Source organism: Hypomesus transpacificus, chromosome 16 (assembly GCF_021917145.1).
Source record: "Hypomesus transpacificus isolate Combined female chromosome 16, fHypTra1, whole genome shotgun sequence".
NCBI lineage: Eukaryota > Metazoa > Chordata > Actinopteri > Osmeriformes > Osmeridae > Hypomesus > Hypomesus transpacificus.
In genome coordinates, this window is record NC_061075.1 from 2,965,052 (window position 1) to 2,985,797 (window position 20,746).

General features: G+C 48.4%; 1 protein-coding gene across 1 annotated transcript; it reads right to left on the reverse strand.

Moving 5' to 3' along the window:
• Positions 1-2,172: 2,172 nt before the first annotated feature.
• Positions 2,173-19,666, reverse strand: xxylt1 (xyloside xylosyltransferase 1). The gene is made up of 5 exons (XM_047036993.1): positions 19,449-19,666; positions 18,361-19,009; positions 15,894-16,041; positions 11,762-11,894; positions 2,173-7,237 (listed from the first exon to the last, which is right to left on the reverse strand). Exons 2-5 carry the CDS (start codon positions 18,880-18,882, stop codon positions 6,841-6,843), a joined length of 1,200 nt encoding a protein of 399 aa, XP_046892949.1. The 5' UTR covers positions 18,883-19,009; positions 19,449-19,666; the 3' UTR covers positions 2,173-6,840.
• Between the last annotated feature and the right edge of the window lie 1,080 nt (positions 19,667-20,746).

The window sequence follows — 20,746 nt, forward strand, 5'->3', positions numbered from 1 at the left end:
CCCTCTGCATCATCAACTGATCTTTATTGGACACAAACACACAGATATACACACACACATAGACACACACAGACATACATACACACACACACACAAACACAGACCCCACGTACACAACCCACACACTGACAGACACACGCGCGCACGCACGCACACACACACAAACGAACACATTGACAGACACATGCACACGTATCACAAACACACGAGCAGGCACGCACACCTTCTTGCAAGCAAGATTTGAGAAAGGATGAGGGGCTGAAAGTGACAGAGCTGATATTGCTGTGGGCGGGAGTTGTGGTCGGAGCAGGCAGGTGTACACGATACCTCACAGTACTCTGAGTGAGGTTCGGGCTTTTGTCCAGATTAGCAACCAGAAAGTACAACACACACCGATGTAATAAGAATAGAATAGAAGAAAAAAACAATCGCACATACACAGACATTTTGCATTCACTAAACACATTCTCCATTCATTATATACATTCACTAAAACCTTGATGGGTGATTAATAAAGTCCCTCTAAATGGACCTGACCCACAAGGACACTTGCAACACGACTGCAGAGGAGCAGCATCTCATTGTGCCTTCACTACCCAAACTGCATTTCAACGTTTCCCTTTTGGCTGCCAGTAAGACAAAGTGTCAGTTACGACTGAATCAGCAGAAATCCTCAAAGGACTCAACAAAAAAAAAAACTCAAAACACGTGCGCTCGCCACCTCAGGCATACGGTTTTAAGGCAGGGAACCGGACACGGTGACTGTGAAGCGCACGCTCATCTCTGTCCCTCTGACGCATAGCAACACCACTCCCCAGTGGCGACTCTGTGATGGTTAGCATTGTAGGCTAACAGTGTGCTGGAAAAGCCTATGGAAAGAATATGGGTTGTTATTGGTTTGGATTTGACCATACTGCAATAGCACGTAACAGCCAGTCCCTATACAAACCAGGACAGTCTCTTGTCAAAGAGACTTTCTCCAGACTTTCCACGTTCCCGGAGCCTTCTTTTCTAGTCTGTGAAGGCGTCCTGTTGAGGCAGAGAGACCCATTGAGGCGTGAACGCTGTGTTTAATACGCTCACTTCATTTGGGAGGGAGGAAAGAAAACTGGAGGGGAAAGGATAGGAGGGAAGGGGAGAGGACGGGAGAGGAGAGGAGAGTAGGAAAGGAGAGGAGAGGAGGAGAGAGGAGGAGCGAAGGGGAGAGGATAGGAGGGAAGGGGAGAGGACGGGAGAGGAGAGGATAGGAGGGAAGGGTAGAGGACGGGAGAGGAGAGGAGAAGAAAGGAAAGTAGGGGAGGACAGGAGAGTAGGAGAGAGGAGGAGCGGAGGTAAGAAAGGAGAGCTGAGGAGATTGTACTGTGCAGGGGTATTTCCTCCACTGCTATGGGCTAGATGTGTGTGAGCTTTAGTGAATCTTGGAAGTGCAATCTTGAAAGGCACATTCTGGTCTGAAACTATGAGTCCTTTCCATATATTTACATAATTAAAATATTCGTTCATTTGAGTAATCTCTAACACTTGGAACACATGCATGGTTCAGTTGTAGGGTGGCATGGAAAGATGGTGTGATCCCATGCCACCATAAATTATTATAATATTGTCGTTTAAATAATGCCAATAATAAGAATATTATTTATTGAATGAAATATAGTATAATGTAGAAATGTATATATTTTAGCAAGGGGAGATTGCAGTCCCAAGTCCTTTTAGCTGGATCCCCAAGTTTACTGGTGATATGTTGTAGGCTGGTGCATTGTGCATGACATCCTATAATAATCATACACTCACCACTAACTGTGTTTCCTATGCAGCCGATAATCCAAACAGATTATCCCTTCAGTCATTTCATGAATATAAAAATAAAGTGAGGGTCAGAACGGTTGGAATACTCAATAAAGCTTTTGGTTGGGACCATTACTTATAGTTTATTTAGATTTTATACACACACAGACAGAGGGCAAGTTAATACTACACAATGTATATTTTAGGGAATCCCTCCCTCTCCTTCTCTCACAGTTTATCAGTATTAGCGATTAGAACTGCATTTTAAGCAAAGCCCCTCGCTAATCCCATACTCAAGGGGTCCACTCTGTAATCAGTAGAACCACACTGGAACGCCCCCCACCCCCCTCCTCACCCACTGGAAACCCCCACCCATCCCTCCTCCGCACTCCCAGTTCCCCACCATCACAATGATAACAAGGCTAACAGGATGCTGTCTCACTGCTAACAGGATGCTGTCTCACTGCTAACAGGATGCTGTCTCACTGATAACAGGATGCTGTCTCACTGATAACAGGATGCTGTCTCACTGATAACAGGTTGCTGTCTCACTGATAAAAGGATGCTGTCTCACTGATAACAGGATGCTGTCTCACTGCTAACATGATGCTGTCTCACTGGTAACAGGATGCTGTCTCACTGCTAACTGGGCTAGCAGGACTAGGACAGCAGTAGAAGACAGAAGGTGGTTAGGAGACAGGGTGGTTAGGAGACAGGGCTGTTAAGAGACAGGGCGATTAAAAGATGGGGGTTTGATGCAGGGGACAGAGAAGAAAGGAAGGCTTTTTAGAAGAAAAAAACTGTTCAGTATTATTTATTTGTCTAAGCATGCTGGCCAAGTGCCCTTTTTATCAATCAAACGTCTGCATGCATCAAACAGTGATGAGGGAAACCATTAGTGAATGACAAAGGAAGATCAACAAGCCATGAGAGAAAAGGATGAGAAAGAGGCAGAATTAGAGAGCGGAGAGGAGGCATGAGAGAGAGGAAGAAAGGGGGAGATAGAAAGGATGGCCTTAAAAAGGCCAGTGGACAGTATGTAGGTCAACGATTGATAAATCTGCTATTGAGGAAAGATGATTCACTTCCTGAGACACAACGTAAATACTAGCTTTGAATAAGAGCGAGAAAAAAGAGAGAAAAGAAAAAGAGAATATATGAATGAAACTAGAAGACAGCAATGAAAACAAGACTCGGAAGAAGAAAGCAACGAAAGAAACAAAGGAATCAAAAGACAGGAGTTGTTGGGGGGAGGGGGGCGGGGGACAGACAGACAGACATAAGAACAGAAGTAGGTGAAGGTGAAGCATGTCTTGGCAGACCAATACTCCCTTTCATTTCTCTATGATAGCTGGGTCTCCCTGAGCTGTGTGGCCAATGAATCCAGGCTGTGACTAAAGACCACAACAGAAATGACTTTCAGTAACTGTAATAAGAGCCAACAGCTCATATCTACATAAAGAAAAAGGTGTATACAAGAGATGCAAGTAAATACAAATAAATATAAATATACAAAACGAATTTGTGTCATGTGTCATGAATGACCTACTGGAAATATAAGACTAAGACACCCTAACGCAGTTTCCATGGTAACACACATACGGTACATGAGCAGATCCATGATAGTCCAGAAAGAAGAACACACAGACCTGCCCACACTTCAAAACCCATCAAGTATTAAACTGATTTTGTGTGTCACACTGTAGGGAGTCTTTCGGCCAGGACCATGCAAATTGTGTTTTTACCTTTTGTTGTGTTTGTTTTGTGTTAGTAGTACCTGTAAGATACTGGTCTGGTGTGTGTGTGTGTGTGGTGAGAGGTGTTGTGTGTATGCCTGTGTGTGTATGTGTGAGGGGGAGTGAGTGTGTGTGTGTGAGGGGGAGTGTGTGTGTGTTGGCATAGTGCCCCACTGTGAGGAATGTAGGCCAGATGTTTCCTGAGTGCTGTGAGGTTTCTCTCTCTCTCTGCTGCCCACTTCTCCGCCTCACAACGCCTCACCTTCATCCCCTCCCGCCTGCTTGCGGATGCGTCCTCCAGTCACGGCCAAGCGTGTCGAGTTTACACGTCAAGTTCTGCTTCACACTTCTGTATTCGTACACAGCGTTTGATTGTGACCAGGCCTTCTTCCTCCCCGAAAAGAAGCCTTTATTTCATAGAGACGCCACAAAGAATCCATCGCATGCGTGGAGCTTCGACTTTTGGGTCTCCGCGGATAGTTGTGTGACAGTGGCCGATCTCGGGGTGCGAGCGGGAGGGGTCACAGGCTGCAGCGATCGCTGCCTAGCAACAGGAGGCTTCACGTGTTGAATGTGACCCACTTCTGCATCAGCCACTGTCTGCGTCCAAGTGATGTTGATTTCCATTTTATCCCTAACCTCTGGTTAGAAAAGACTTCCTGTGGACAGACGCGTTGTCATTTGAGAACTGATCTTAGTTGCGATTGTTTACGACGGCTTAGTCTTTTGGGGTGTTCTGCGGTATGGTGATTGGTCTGGTTCGAGTGTATATTGTTTGTATTATATATACATACGTATATGTTTTCAACACTGGGTCAGAAACACAGCTTTAAACCGGTTTTATCGTTCTTATGTCTCTATATGAGCAAACCAAAGCCTCCGAGAGCAGAGGTGGCATAATTGCTCGTCTTTCTTGGCAGAGAAGCATTATGAAATAGCACTGGACTTATTAGAGCACACAGTACTAGACAAGAGTATTGATATAGTACTGGACCCATCACATCTCTAATATAGTACGAAACCTCATACAGTACTTAACCAGTCAGAGACCAATATAGTACCAAACCCAGCAGGTCAAGAACAGTCTATATTCTGGCCCCATCACAGTATCCTTGCATAATCATGCTGGGGCTGGTTGTAGGAGCTGGCACATGGACAGCCTCTCCAGACTTCCTGACCTGCTTTTTCTTCGCCTGGAACCGCCTCCTGCCGGCGGAGCTGCCGGCGGGGTGTGTGCACAGAGCAGCCAGTCACCAGGGGAGTCCTGAGGCTTGGCCTGCACACGCAGCCTCATCATGGAGCCGGGGGAAGAGCTCGACCTGCTCCCGCCGCCACCTCAGCACAGGAGCGAGGCCAGAGGAGGAGAAGCACAACAGAAGCCCCCCCTGCTAGTGCAGACCCCCCGGTGTAGTCATTCGATCCTGTTTTTTTTTTTACCGGCCTACCGTCTGCCAGCTGTCCAGCAGGTCTGATATGGAACATTACCTGATGCAGATCAGTACTGTACTTCTACGACACAGAGTTATAGGGGATGAAGAATATCCCTCAGGGGCCGAGGAACCCAGTGGTGTTTACGCCATCGGTCATTCTGCAGCCCACAAACCTTTTAAAGAGCTTAATACATGTGCACTATGTTCAAATTTCTCTACACTGAGATACTAATTTCATATATTTACATACTTAATGACAACTTGATACGTAAAGTGTGTCGTCCATAAGTATGTACTTAAGCTTTGTAATCACGCTTGAAGTATACAATTGTGTTCGCTCGGGTTCTTTCGTTCCATTTCTCTGAGAAGCAGAGTGGCAGCAGCCGTGTAAGGGAACCAGCGTGTCTCATTCCGATCCCACTTCCCCCTCAAGCTCAAGCCCAGAACTGTGGCTCACAGCTGGGGTGTCAGAGTCCACCAACACCATTGTTACTGTCAACTGGCCATCAGGCCCTCCGGTGCATTTGAAGGGATGTCTGTTCAAATTGCACGTTTTTCATCTAACTCTACAGCAAGGCAGGGGGGGGGGACAAACCAAAAAACAATTTATGATCATTTATTATATCAACCACAGATAAACCAAGATTGTGTTTGTCAGATGCCATCCACTCTTAAAGAATACAATGGCATTATGGGTAAGACGTATGACTTACAAAACATATCCCCTAAAACATTGTGTTCCTACTGAAAGTCAATTATTTAGATATGAAGCTCTTTCAATGGAAAATCCACCAACATATATACTGTAAATACGATACAGTTTCAAGCTTTGGTCGCCTGGATGTTGGACGTTGGTCATGAGGCCCTGGATGTGGACTGATCCTCGTTCTACCGGGTTGAGAGTGAACTGAATGTCAATTCTCCTCCAGAATGTGAAAACTAATATCGCTCAGTCAATATGACGAGCACACAAGCTCACCATCGACACAACACAAGGCAGAAGAGCCTCACTACACAAGACCAAGACAGAGAAACACACAAGATGAATACGGATACAGCTACCACACACAGAAAACAAGCTTTATACAAGCTATCAAATGAAACAATTTTTTTTTTTAATAAATGCCACCAAAGGTGTTTTTAAGAAGTCAACCCAAACCCGTACAGAGACAACTCAGAGGTCGGTGGATTTATACTAACTTGGTCTGACCTGGAATAGGGTCAAGGGTCAACACAGGGACCATAGATTGGAGCAGGCGTTAGTGATTGGAGCAGGCGTGTAGAGAGAGGACAGCCACAGTACATTATGACTATTGTATACTCTACAATTGTCATATTAAGACGATTTAAACCCCCCCATCTTCAAACCTTGCAGCTACGGTCGAAGCTTGCACTCTGAGAATAAATTACGCGTGTCATATTTCAGAAACTCACTCAACGTAAGTTTGCACATTTGAACAGAATGTCAGAAACGGATACTCAGAGGCGCGATGTCAGCTTCCTTCTTCCTCTTCCTGCGTGAACACTGAACAGGCTCGTCCCTTACGCCGGCAGAGTAAGGACATAGAAAGTGGGTCAGTGTGTATTCATCACTGCAGCTCGCTGCCACAAGTCTATCTTTGGTCCAGACGTGGTGTGATGTGTGGTACAGGCTTGTGTGTGTGTGTAGGGGACAGGCATGTGTATGTGCTACATACTTGTGTGTGTGTGGAACAGGCCAACAGAAGCGCACAGGGGGGCAAATGAAGCCCACAGCCCCCCCCCCTAAAAACGACAAAAAGAGAAGGGCACACGGTCCACAGTATCAATCGAAAACCCAAAGAACATTCCAAACTTTCCATTTGAGATCCAATCCAAGCGTCTCCTCCGGGGCTCTCCCCAACATGATCTCAGTCGTCCGGGATGGGCGAGTTACAGTTGCCGTGGTAGATGTGAACGGGCCGGTCGCAGCGCGAGTACAGCAGGAACACCTCGGCGTAGCCGTGCTCCCTCCACCAGCTGCACAGCTGCCGGTTCCAGCCGCAGGACAGCGGGTGGAACAGCCCCGGGTGCTCCATCCCGATCATGGTGAAGAAGTCCTGGTCGCCCAGGTGGCCCCGGAAGCGGTACTGGTCGGCCAGGCGCGCCACGCTGCCGGGCTGCAGGAGCTGGTTGTAGAGGGCCGAGCTCCGCATGGCCTCCAGGTCCAGGAGCATCACGCCGCTGTTGAAGCCGGGGAGGCCGTCCGGAGGCGGGGAGCCCACCCGGGTGCCGGGGTGCTCCTTGCGGTACTGCCAGAAGGTGTGCCTGGGGAGGAGAGGAGGGGGGGGAGGGAGGGGGCGCCCAGGTTTGGCCATGGGGATCAATGGAGGAGCTGTACCACCTACTACTATACTGGACTGTTGGACTTCAGAGGTCCATCGAGTACCTACTACTGCTAAACTAGACCTTAGGAACTTAGAGATTTACATTTACATTTACATTTAGTCATTTAGCAGACGCTCTTATCCAGAGCGACTTACAGTAAGTACAGGGACATTCCCCCCGAGGCAAGTAGGGTGAAGTGCCTTGCCCAAGTACACAATGTAATTTGGCACGGCGGGGAATCGATCCGGCAACCTTCTGATTACTAGCCCGACTCCCTCACAGCTCAGCCATCTGACTCCCTGACTAGAGATGAGATGTGAGTAGTAAAGGGAAGCCATAATACTAGATTCCCTGCACCTCTAATCATACAAATAATAATAGTTGTATTAATAATAATAACGATGGTATATTCATTTAGCAGACACATTTGTATCCAAGCCATCCGATGTACTGAACCAGACCAGACCTGGGACAGATATTTAGCTTTCCAAACAAATGACGGCAGTGTTCCTGTGTGCTGGGAACTGTGAGGAGGTTCTGCAAAGAGCTAGCTCAATGAGACAACATGGGCTTGTTTTTCTAAGGTTTTGTCCCTGCGGCCTGCTGCTACAGGGTTGGGAGGCATCTATGGCATGTTGGCAAGGCTGTGGTGGGCCAGCCAGTCCCCAGCAGCCAGCAGCCAGCCAGTGTGTGATGTTCTGCTCTGCCAGGCCCTGTGGCAGGGCATCAGCCAGGGACCGTGTGTTCCACTCCAGCTTCATGAATCTGCCCTCCACTTCTGGTCAGAGCACCGTGTTCACTCTGAGCACTTTGAATACTCACATGGAGAAGATGATGAACAGAGAGAGATAAATAGAGAGATAAATAGAGAGAGAAATAGAGAGAGAAATAGAGAGAAATAGAGAGAAATAGAGAGAAATAGAGAGAGAAATGGAGAGAAATAGAGAGAGAAATAGAGAAAGAGAAATGAAAGGAGATTGCAACATAATAATAATGTACATTTACAAAAGGTTGAATTGGTCAGTCAGTCCAAGATACTGACACAATTCAGGTATGTTCATTTTTCTACAATTTTTCAGTATTTGCTTTGGACTGATTTGAAATTGTTGTTGGAGGTAGCAACACATTCATTCTAACAGTGTTTCAAGGGACAGTCTGACTTTACTTATTGCAAACACCAACAAGACTGGGCTATGTCACAGGGGAGGGGAGAGAGAGGGGGGGAAGAGGGGGGGGGGGGGGGAGAGAGAGAGAGAGAGAGAGAGAAGGGAGGGGGGGAGGGGAGAGAGAGAGGGGGGGGAAAGAGGGGGGGGGGGGGGGGGGGGAGAGAGAGAGGGGGGGGGAGGTGGTTTGGACTCCCTGGGAAGGTTTGTGGTGCAGCTGCTCTCTGCTCTAAACATACATCTGACCTCATCTGGGACCTGAAAGGGGACTGCACATAATGTTTCATGTTATTGGAAAGAAAACGAGACGACAGGAATATAACTGTGCCTTTGGGCTTATCTAAACGCCCCCATTTAGACAACACTTGTCTCATGCATGAAACGCACGTACACACACACAAGCTGCTTGTGACCCTATGGCGTGTCAGTATGGCTATGTTAGCTTAGCGTAGAGGGGAATGATCAGCGACACTACTTCTGTTTTCTGGTGCTGTCTTCGTCCTTGATCTCTCCAGAGTCATTGTTGCACTTGCACTGCTTTAAATCTCTCTCCTTGGCGGAATAAACTGTATTTCGAAGCCAGGCTTGATTGGAGACAGAAAAAAAAATCAAATAAATCACCTTTATCAAGCCGAAAGCTAAGAGACTGAGAAAGTATCAGATTTAGCTTCCCAGCATTCTTCCCCACTGCAACCAGTTCACTCTGAACACTAGTAGCGGGGCAACACTCCTCGTAGTGAGTAAAACCTACATCCGTTAGAGCCGTGTGTTCATGCCCTGTGTGTGTGTGTGTGTGTCTGTGTCTTATTAGCGGATGGGTGCACCTGTGTGTGTGTGCATCTTTTTTTATTTTTTTGTCTGTAGCTTTTTCCCCTCCAGGGGAAGTGATTACAGACTCATCCCGAGCAGCTTTAGCGCTAGGCCACGGAAGGCTCCGGTTTCTCCAAACAGATCCCTATCTGTGCTCCGCGCTGAGCCCTGCCTGTGTGCCTGTTCCCTGGGCCGTGCTGGGGGCAAGCCCCCCCCCCCCCCCTCCTCCGGACCCCCGTCCGTCCGTCCGGGGACACACACAAACACACACCGTCACGCAGCGAAGCTCACGTCATCGACCACGTCATCTCTCCCTGCCGGGCTGGTGGGTGGGGGGGCACCCAATGACATCTTCCGCTCCTCAGCCTTAACCCCCTCAGCGGACAGGTCCAGTGATGACTGGCCTACCGTCGTCACGGGCCGGGGGGAAATCACCAATCTCGCCGGGCCCATTCGTCAAAGCCAGGGGGGGCCCCCTCATCATTAAGGGTTGAGGAATACTTCCGTGACTGCATGTTTATCCAAGCCGGGGCTTCGTCGTTATTCAACGGCGTGAGCCCCCGTCACACCCAGGAAGTGGGGCCCTCCCCCCAGTGTCTGCGTGTGCTCTCGGTGGGAAGGCAGAGGGCCTCCTGCGTGGGATGACAGCCTGGCCTAAACACAGAGAGCTGAAAACACGGAGGACAGTTCCCGTAGACTGCCCCCGCCCCGGGAGCCTATGAAAAGGAGTTGGTCACAGATCGGACGCTGGAACTGAATGTGTGCCGACTGGCCAGGTCCACCTTTGTAAATGGAGCTGGTTGTGTGCCGTTTTCCCTGTCCTGCCTTACTCTAACAACAGTATACTAACCCTAGCCCAGTATTCTATAGCCCAGTGTTCACACCCTAACCCAGTCGTCTAACCCTAGACCAGTCTAACCATAGACCGGTCTGACCCTAGACCAGTCTAATCCTAACCCAGTTTTCTAGGTCTGCCAGTGGACACAGTGTCGCATGGACACCAGATATGTTAGTGCCTCTCTATCTTTCCTAAGCAAACATCCTCCTCTGACTGGACCTCGTCTGGTATGTGCTTGTTTTGCACGGCGGCCCCGCACACTTCTGAAGCATGACACATCTGTTTTCGAAACGGCGGCGGAGGTAGAACAATGGGTCCGAGAGGACGGCGCTCTGTCTCCGCGAGCCCAGCGCTACCACACAGGAAGGACGAGAGGAAGAGGAGGAGGGGAGGACAGGAGGAGGGGAGGACAGGAGGAAACAAACAAGCTCACGGGTTCAGGTCCGAGCTGTCTGTAGTGCCCCCTGGTGTTCGTCTGGCAGGCCAGGGGAGATGAAGACTGGGCCGTATCAGCGAGAAGCCTTTAATAACCAAGATGCCTCCAAGGTGGGACTCAATACGCCCTTACAGAAGTGTGTACGGCAGAGAGATGTCATATTCTACCAGAGGATTTGGTGCTGCCTAGCGCGGCCACAATGCTCTCAACTCTTCAATCTCTTTCATTCAATCTACTTCAAATCTCAGGATGATCTCAAATCTTTTGAACTCTTCCTGGTGGAATGAATAAAAACAGCCAGACCATCCCTACTGCAAGGACACACAAGCACGCGTCATTTTGAACAATCACACGTGTGCATAGGAACACTTTGGTTTATCTGAGCGCAGCAACCTTGTTCTTCGCAGGAGTTATTAACACCGTCAACACTAGTGCCAAGGCCAACATAATTGGCAGAAATTGTTCAAGGGAAATCTTCCAGCACTCGGTTACCACGCTTCCTGGTGAATTAAGGTTTCATGTTTGAGAGAGACTGAGCAGAGACAGGAGAGGAAGAGGAGAGACAAAAAGAGAGAGAGTGGAGAGACAGAGAGACGTGACAAAGAGAGAGAGAAAGAGAGAGGGGACAGAAAGAGACAGAGAGGACAGACAGAGAGACGTGACAAAGACAGAGAGAGAGAAAGAGAGAGGGGACAGAAAGAGACAGAGAGGACAGACAGAGAGACGTGACAAAGACAGAGAGAGAAGATAAAGGACGGCGAGTGAGAAAGCAAGGTCACATGGATGGGCACAGCGAAGGCTTTCCACTGACTGCAGTGACAACCTTCAGAACGTCCCAATAGGAGCAGGAGCAAGCCTGATCCGGACCCACAACAGCAGTTTCCTCTAGAGCAAGCCTGCCTAACAACAACCTTGCTTCCCTCTAGTCCTGCCCAACACTACTCACTACAGTGTATTGAGCAGAGCGTTTTGAATGCAATTCCTATCTACAAGTGCTTTAGCATTTGTACATTTTCCGGGCAAATGTTTCAGACTAATTTGTAAGGACTCGGAAGTTGAGAAAAAGGGCTGTGCGTGTGTTTGTCCAGTACCAGTGGACAAGTCGGTCTGTGTGTGGTATGAGAGAGTTAGGTTGGTGTGTATAATACATGTAGACAGGTTGGTGTGTGTGTGTGTGTGTGTGTGTGAGTGTGTGTGTGTGAATGTCTAGTTGGTACCTGTAGACAGGCTGCATCTCTCTGGCTATGCCGATCACAGCTCCTGGAGGGAAATGGCCAAACTCCTGGAAGAGGTCCCTGATGTTGGTCCTGTACTTCAGGTCCAGGTCTAACTGCACCATGCGCTTCAACTCTGAAACACACAACGCTCCTGTTAGGGAAAAGCACAACTACCAATCTGTTCTCTGCCTAAAATGGTACAGTGCAGATTAGGTGAGGAAAGGCTGAGACATTTCTGTGAAGAGGACCAATAAGCAGCATCGGTCTCTAATCTGATACAGGTTATATCTAATACAATCAGGCTGTCGCTGTTCTAATCTGATACATGTTATATATATGTTCTAATCTAATTCAGGGTTGCATTAGAACCCTGAGGCAGGGTTGTCTTGCAGCTGTTCTAATCTGAGGCAGGGTGCAGTTGTTCTAATCTGAGGCAGGGTGCAGTTGTTCTGATCTGATGCAGGGTCGAGCTGCAATCAGGCTGGTTCAGCACCACTTGCATGAGCAGTTACAGTCACCAGGTCAGGACAAAACGGACCTGTTCATTGTTCTGCTTTCCTGTGACTGGTTGGCATGGTGATGAAAGACCAGGAAGTGCTTCAGATGCTGGAGAAGGCATGGAGGGTTAGTGCCTCCACATACTCCAGTTTAGTACGTGCACGTATGCAAGTGCAAAACCGCGCAACAAAGCCCAATGAGGGCCTGGCTACCACCCAGAGAAAGGCTGGAATGCAGAGATCTTGCACTCTGTAGAGATGGAACCACGCTCCTCTTCAGAGACGTAGGACCCAACTCTCTTCTGTAGCGATGTAGTCTCAAATCATCTGTACAACCCTCACCATCGTTATGACTCACGCGCCGCATACAAATAAGCACTCAGAGCAGTAGACGAGCTCCAATCCATTGGGGGGCTTTTCTATTCCTACGCGGCAGTAGCTGCAGGTCACGGGGACCTGCGAGGGGAAGGTGGAGGACCAGCGAGCTAACAGGGTTAGCGGGTTTAGCCTGAGGCATCGTCGATCGCCATGGCGCTGGGCCTGCGTCAGCCCCTAGACACTGCCATGTGGGCGGTTATCGAACACCCTCACGGCCAGCGCAAAGTAGGTCAACCTGGTTGTCACCTTAATACCCCCCCCCCACCCCCACCCTTGCAGGCACATGGCGGCATGGGGGTGGGGTCGGGTTTAGTTCGGGGAAGCCTGAGGATGAGCCAAAAGGTCAAAACAGGTTTGGGAGGCCGCGGTCGAGCTTGTTAGCTGATGTCAAAGATATGATGCGTTTCGCCTGAGCTAGGGGAGTTGGCGATCACATGCCAAAGTGTCTTTCTGCCCCCCCCCCCGTCTGTCTGTAATGGCTGGTGTCTCTCCATCTCTCCCCTTCTCTTATGGCAGATCTCTCTCTCTCCTCATTCTCTCTCTCTTGCGGCGGCGGGCGGGCTGAGAGCAGACTGTATGTAGGTCACCAAACGTGACACACTCCCTCTGCTGCCTGCTTCCTTATTGTATGCCGTGATGGAGGTTGGAAAAAACAATTTCCCATTCACGCCTGCTGGCCTCCGGGTGAGGGGACAATGCCTCTGACACACTGAGGATTGGAATAGCTCTTTGTCAGAGACGTACAAACGGCAGTTTATGAAGAGATCGTTCTGAAGCTTCTTGATAGTGGTAATGTCCAGTAGTCCTTGTAGTGAGGAATATCGATCTTCTAGATAGAACCATCCTCGTGATCAACCGTCGACCAGAATCATCTAGGGGCAAGCCAAATTGAAACGTGACATTCAAACGTTTCCGGAAGGTGCCAGATCTTTTATAGTTGTGAACATGCATTCTAAATGTTGTAACCCAGCCCAGCCCAGTCCATTTGAGCCTAATTCAACCCAGTCCAACCTAACCCAGCCCAGTCCATTTCAGACTAACTCAACCCAGTCCAGTCTAACCCAGCCCTATGTGGCATACCAGTAGCTTCACCCAGACCATGCAGTCCATTCTGGGGCAAGGCCATTCTCACACGAGCTGTATGGATCTGATGCAATGTTCGATCACTGGACGAGGCCCAGCAAGGGGGAAACCAGGAAATTCTGAGCAGACAGACCCCTGGAGCGTCCGTGGAAATGCCTGATGACAGCATCGTGATTCCTTGAAGTGCTGCGCTAACACGTCCTCCTAGCCTGCGCAACATGCTAGCTGTTCACACTCTGCGTCATTATAGCTGCGTTAAAACGCTGGGAGTCAAATGGCTGAGCGGTCAGGGAATCGGGCTAGTAATCAGAAGGTTGCCGGTTTGATTCCCGGCCGTGCAAAATGACGTTGTGTCCTTGGGCAAGGCACTTCACCCTACTTGCCTCAGGGGGAATGTCCCTGTCTTATTTAGGTTAGAATGTCCCTGTGTATTTAGGTTAGATTGTAATTATTATATTTTAATTTTTATTCCCCTTAGTATTAGCTAGACCCCCCTTAGTATTAGCTAGACTTTGCTCCTTTTGTATAGTTAGTCCACATATTTAAGTTTCAATATTACTATATGTTCAATGTATGCACCTCCCTGCCAAAGTAAATTCCTTATTTGTGCAAACATTCATGGCGAATAAAATACTTCTGATTCTTACTGTAAGTCGCTCTGGATAGGAGCGTCTGCTAAATGACTAAATGTAAATGTAAACGGTGTTAGTGTCATGAAAACATTTTACACTGCTCTAATACAATCATGTATTCAATTTTTACAAGTACATATATGCTGTAAATTTGCAATATAACAGGGGTCCTTCATTGCCGGGTAACAAATCAGGGAGGATTGCTGGAATCAGGTAGCGACAGATCTGTCCTCCAATTGCTGTCCAGGTCCAAAGATGTTCTCAAAATGAGCTGAACATATGAACTAATGTGTGTCTGCAGGCCACCGGACTGTCTGAAACGCATCAGTGTCTCTCAAAGAATCTATAGTAAGATGGGGTCCAGGAGGGATGGCAGGAGGTTGTCAGGTCCAGACTTGTTGACAGAACCTCCAGGGGCTAACAGGAGCCTAAAAACATGAGACATCTGTGTACTGTTGCATGTGCTGCATCTCTGCAGGGCTTTGATAATAAACAGATTACCACCGAAGTGCATTTCCATTACGTACTTTCCTTTCCGTATCAGAGTCGCGCTTCTGACACTTGTTTTTCCAGACACTGATCAGCTACAGTGAGGAGTGGAACATTTACTTGGAGATGTGGCAGCTGCCATCATTGAGATAGCAACTACCAGCTCTTAGGGAGCACAGACAGTACAGAGGAAACATCTAGTACATTGTGGGAGGGGCTCCGACACTATGGGAGGAGCTACTGTGTTGTGTAAGGAGCTACATCACTGAGGGAGGAGCTACTACACTATGGGAGGAGCTACTGTGTTGTAGAAGGAGCTACATCACTGAGGGAGGAGCTACTGTGTTGTGGAAGGAGCTACATCACTGAGGGAGGAGCTACTACACTATGGGAGGAGCTACTGTGTTGTGGAAGGAGCAACATCACTGAGGGAGGAGCTACTACACTATGGGAGGAGCTACTGTGTTGTGGAAGGAGCTACATCACTGAGGGAGGAGCTACTACACTATGGGAGGAGCTACTGTGTTGTGGGAGGAGCTACATCACTGAGGGAGGAGCTACTGTGTTGTGGGAGGAGCTTGAGAGGAGGAGCTACACCGAGTGACCAGCTAGGACCTGCACACAGCGAGGCGGTCATCACTGCCGTCATCGCTGGGGCAGGAGAGCAGCCTCCCTCGGCGGGGCCACTCCTCCACGCCACGTGTCTGTCAGGCACCTGCCTGGGCTCCTCTCTCCAGCTGGGCACAGCCCCCCTGCTGCTCTCCCTCTGGCCATCCCTCCTGCACTCTCTAACACTCTCTCTCTCTTTAGCACACACTAACACACTCACTCTCTTTCAACCTGTCTTTCAACCCTACTCTCAAAAACACACGCGCTCACAGACTAACACACCCTCTCTCCCACACACACACACACTTTATACTTCAGTTTTAGAGCTACGTTCAAATACACCGAAATATTTCAAAACCAACTTTTATTAAACCTGCATGACCCAGACGTTGCAGATGTGAGGCTCGCGTGGGCAGGGGAAGCGGTGCGGCAGGGCGGGCGTACCTTGGGGCATGATGTGGTGCATGGCCACGGACAGGAAGAAGATGGCGTCGCTGTAGTAGGCCCCGGAGCCGGCGCTGAAGTGCTTCTGCATGGCCTCCACGATGGGGAACAGCTTCTGGGTCAGCGCCTCCACGTCATGGAACACCGCCTGCCCGACACATCACAACCTCAGGAACACAGGTGACCCCACCGGGAGGGGCCCCCTCTCTCGAAGAGAGGACCCCTAAAGGCCTAAAGGAGGTGACCCTTACAGGTTGTCCCCCTATAGGTGGGGCTGTACAGCATGTGACCCCTCAATACAGGAAATGACCCCCTGCAAGAGGTGACCACGACAGGTGGTGACCCCTGCAGGAGTTGACCACTTCAGGAGGTGACCCCCTACGTCTCCCATGAGTCTCCCAGGAGCTCCAACTCCAGGATGTGTGGATTGGATTGTGCTCCGTGGAGAGCAGAAGCTGATCTGGACGATCTCTAACTGGCTTACTGAAAGAGGATTGTAGAAATGCAGTAACCACAGGCTCTTATGCGGGCTTTTTATAAACCCTGTCAACGAAAAAGACGTTTCCCTGGTTACTGTTCTCTAGATAGACTCCTTAGAGACCCCACGGAGCACGTCATGAGACATCCTCATCGATATGGGGAACAAATGATGACACCACGTGTCTGCAATGTGCAGACAACATTTAATGTTCCATAAAAGATTACTTTAAGCCCCTCGCCTGCAGTATGTCTGGAATCACAACAACCCTGGTGGGGATTTTCCATTGTGCAACAGTAGTACAGAGATTACTGTTCGATAAACCTTTTTTTTTTTGATACAGAAATAGGGTTCCAGTGCTTTACAAACAATGCAGTTTACCATGTCATCCCAAAACGTATATTGCATTCATGAACCTCCTGGGTAGCGGTCCCTTATGGTACCATGTGACACACGGTGTCAATTCTAGATTTCATGCGTCTACATGTATTAATTCTAGATTTCATGCGTCTACACTAGTAGTGTAATACATGTGTAAGAGACGAGATGTAGACATAAAGAATTATGAAATCAATTATAATGAAGAATACTATAAAATGTGTACAATATGACTGTTGCTTAAATTTTAAAAACAGCCGTACAAAATGTCCAAAAGTTCACATTATTTCTAGTTAAAGCTAAATGTTGTTGATCTCTTTCCAACTCTGAATTGGATGGCTCTGTGTCTTCATGGGGAGGACAGGAGTCAACATTAAACGGAGATCAAACCTGGAGAAATTCAATAAATAAATAAGCGAGTGGCCTGGAATAGATGTTCAACCCTCACAGCAAGTGAGTCACACGTGAGATCAGGGACATCCCGTTAATCTTTCAGTCGGAGAATATCGAGTTCCCCTTTCCAAATCGCAGCGGGACATCAGCTTTGTTGAAAGAAAGAGATTCTCTGGCTGACATTGCCTACATGCACATTCACTCCTCATCTCATTCCACACTTTATGAAGTCACATTTACGGGATTTAACCACACACACACACACACAGATACGACGCCTGACCGTAACCCTGAGCAGCAGGGAGATCCCTGGCCTGGGAAGGGAAGCCATCATCAACAGCATTTCCTTTGGCCTTCCTGGTTCGCCTGCTTCGGGGCAGAAAACAGGAAGTGGATGGGACTACCAGGCCTCTGGACGGCCGCTACATCACGTAGCTTCCTGTAACACAGCACCTGGAGAGCACTGTTTTGTTCCGTAGATACATAGGCCCAACACAGGGAACTATGTCTATGGAACAGGGGTCTTGTAACAGTTACTGCTCTAGTTATGTAGTCCATAACAATACTCCTCTCCAGAGATGTACTACATAAATATACGCATCTCTAGTGATGCAATACATAACAATACTCCTCTGTAAAGATGATATCCCTAACAATAATCCTCTTTCGAAACAATACTCATCTAGGGATACAAATCCTGGCATATGTCCTTCCTTTAGACACAAACAAACTGTTGCATCACAATCGAATCCTTTACTTTGACTGTTGTTTGGTGGCCAACGCTGCCCTCTGGTGTTGAAAATTATGAATTACTTTGAATATGGTTTGTTTTGAATGAGTTTGGATTGGTACATTAGGCGACACTATCCCTGTGTTTATGAAGTTAGGTTCACCTATCGCTCAACTTCCTATAACCCAGTGAACTTGACATGCTACCGATGGTCGTTGATATAGTACTGAATAAAGTACTGCAACCACCTGTCCATCCATCTGTCTTGTAGTGGTCTCCAAACCTGCTCCACAAGAACTGCCTCCTGTGGGGTTTCTCCTCAGAAAATGAATGAACGAATCTGGCACACATGATTTGAATACTTGTCGAATCAAGTTAGATCAAACTGGAGCCAAAACCTATTGGAAGGTAGCTCTCCAGGAACAGGGTTGGAGACCCCCCCCCCCCCGTAACCATGGAGACTGACGTCCCTGGTCAGGCAGGCTCACCTCGTACTGAAAGGTCGAGTCCAGGAGCAGTTGCGGAAGCATCCTCTCCCCCAGCTCTCTGCTCAGCTCGTCCGTGACGAAATGAAGCACCAGCCGCTCGCCTTCCAGGAAGCGACCGTGTTTCACCAGGGACAACATGGCCACGCGGAACTTCTCCTGCAGGCTGCGGCTCTTGTCTACCTTGGTGAACATCATGAGCACGTGGTAGCGGCCGTCCCCGTGCGCTCCGCTGTTGTTCCTCCTGCTCCCGTCCTCGTCCTCCTCTCTCTCCTCCTCTCCCCCTCCCTCCCCCGGGCGCTCCAGCCTGGTGTCCAGGGAGAGGTCGGCGTCGTTCCTGTTGGCATTGTGACTGGCCTGGGTCTGCTTGATGCGTTTGGTGGTGCTGGAGAAGTTCTGCCTCTCAGACCCAAAGTAGTAGAAGGCTACGACGGCCAGCGCTGCTGCAAGAAGCAGAACCATCTGGTAAGACCTGAACGTGCTGATCCTGCCCATGGTGCTGGCCACAGCTCTCAGGATGCCCATTGCTACTCCAGCAGGGGGCTAATATGGTGATGTGTCACGTATGGGGCAATGTGAAGAAGAATCCTGACCGCAACATCCTGGGTTCTTGTGTACTAGTAGATTGGTTGCAGTTTCAGTACTCCTTTTCCTGTGAAGAGTGCATGGAATAACATTACTCACCACTGAGCTCTTAGGGTTAAGGGTTAGGCAGTGAAGTTCTTACAATTGGGATGGGCCATAAGCAATTTCTGCATAGACCTACCCAGATAGAGCTAGCTCTTAAGATGGCTAGCTAACTTCCAAACAAACTGCAGTACGGTTTTCTACCTATTTCCTGAAAACGTACGTCCCTATTAAAAGTTCACGGACTATTTTAGCAACAAAATGTATGCTCTTAAACTCGTTTTAGAACCAGTTCTGCAAGCTGTGTGACAGCTTGGATGAATATAGCTGAGCTATGTAGCTAAATAGGCTTTAACCATTGCCATATCACCCCTAAACCGTGCAGGGTAGACGGAAAGCGAGTTATAGGTCTTTTAAAGCTTAATAGTTGGCGTTTTCAAAATAGTCCATAATATATACTGTACCAGTGCATGAAACCGTCAGTCGTGTTTTTGTCCACACGTGTAATCCCGCGCAAGCGCAATTGATTAGTTGGGGGCGAGGTCTGTGTGCAGGCAGTCATATAAATATGAAACAACTGTATCTTGTGATCCCTCACTATGCTTAATGAGTGGATATTAACCAAATTATACTATGAACGATTTTAACAGCAGCTAAAACTGCGAAGAGTACGACACCGGAAGACGACTTACGTCTAATGAGAGCGTCTTAAAGGCATAGAGCGCAATTTGTCATATTGTTTGTATTTACATCTATATTTTGTCATTTAGCAGACGCTCTCTATTTTGGATGTTGTTATTTATACATTCAGTTTGTACATCGCTTTGAATGTGGGCGTTTTATGAACGAATGCATTCAAATTCATTTTTCATTTTGCTTTGTTTAGGTATTCTTTATCAGTAGAATTTCTTTGATTTTCTGAAATGAAATTATTAAATGGGTCAAATAAATAGCCTTTACTTCACAAAGTGTGTTGAATCTTCTGTTAGGACTCACGTTGGGCTGTCTCTGTACAGGAAGAGGTAAGTGTAACATGGGACAAGTACAAGGAATCAAAAACAAGCAAGGGTCAGCACAGGGACAAGTGTGAAGGGACAATCCACAGACTGACAGACGATCATTAATGCCTTCATCCTTACATTCATTAATTCCTTCCTTCCCACCTTTCTTCCTTCCTTCCTTCCTTTATTCATTCATTCATTCTCATACAACATGCACAGGTGTGCCGTATGAGACCAGATTAGCTCCAGTACCAGGCCCTAGTGAGACTAGCTCCAGTACCAGGCCCCAGTGAGACTAGCTCCAGTTCCAGGCCCTAGTAAGACTAGCTCCAGTACCAGGCCCAGAGAGACTAGTTCCAGTACCAGGCCCTAGTGAGACTAGCTCCAGTACCAGGCCCAGAGAGACTAGCTCCAGTACCAGGCTCTAGTGAGACTAGCTCCAGTACCAGGCCCCAGTGAGACTAGCTCCAGTACCAGGCCCTCGTGAGACTAGCTCCAGTACCAGGCCCTAGTGAGACATTTATCCCTTCCCAAGGTACACAACATGTGCACGCCACTCTCCCTCTCATGAGCGAGTCAGGGGGAATTACACTATAAGGACAGCAGGGGAGGCTGTTGTGCCAATCCTATTTAGCTGGCAGCTCTGGAGACACAAGAGTGAGTCCTCCACTGCCCCCCCCCCCTCACACAACTCTGTCTTGGGCGGTTGGAGCCGAGCCACTGTTGTCACTGATAATAACCATCACAGTCTACCTTCAATA

What these genes read in the sequence shown, in the direction of transcription:
- xxylt1 (XM_047036993.1), bottom strand. Translation starts at nt 18,882, where the DNA reads ATGGGCATCCTGAGAGCTGTGGCCAGCACCATGGGCAGGATCAGCACG. An exon ending in ACTCGACCTTTCAGTACGAG is followed by an intron (nt 16,042 to 18,360) that starts GTGAGCCTGCCT and finishes TGTGTCGGGCAG; the next exon opens with GCGGTGTTCCATGACGTGGA. An exon ending in GCACCACATCATGCCCCAAG is followed by an intron (nt 11,895 to 15,893) that starts GTACGCCCGCCC and finishes TGTGTGTTTCAG; the next exon opens with AGTTGAAGCGCATGGTGCAG.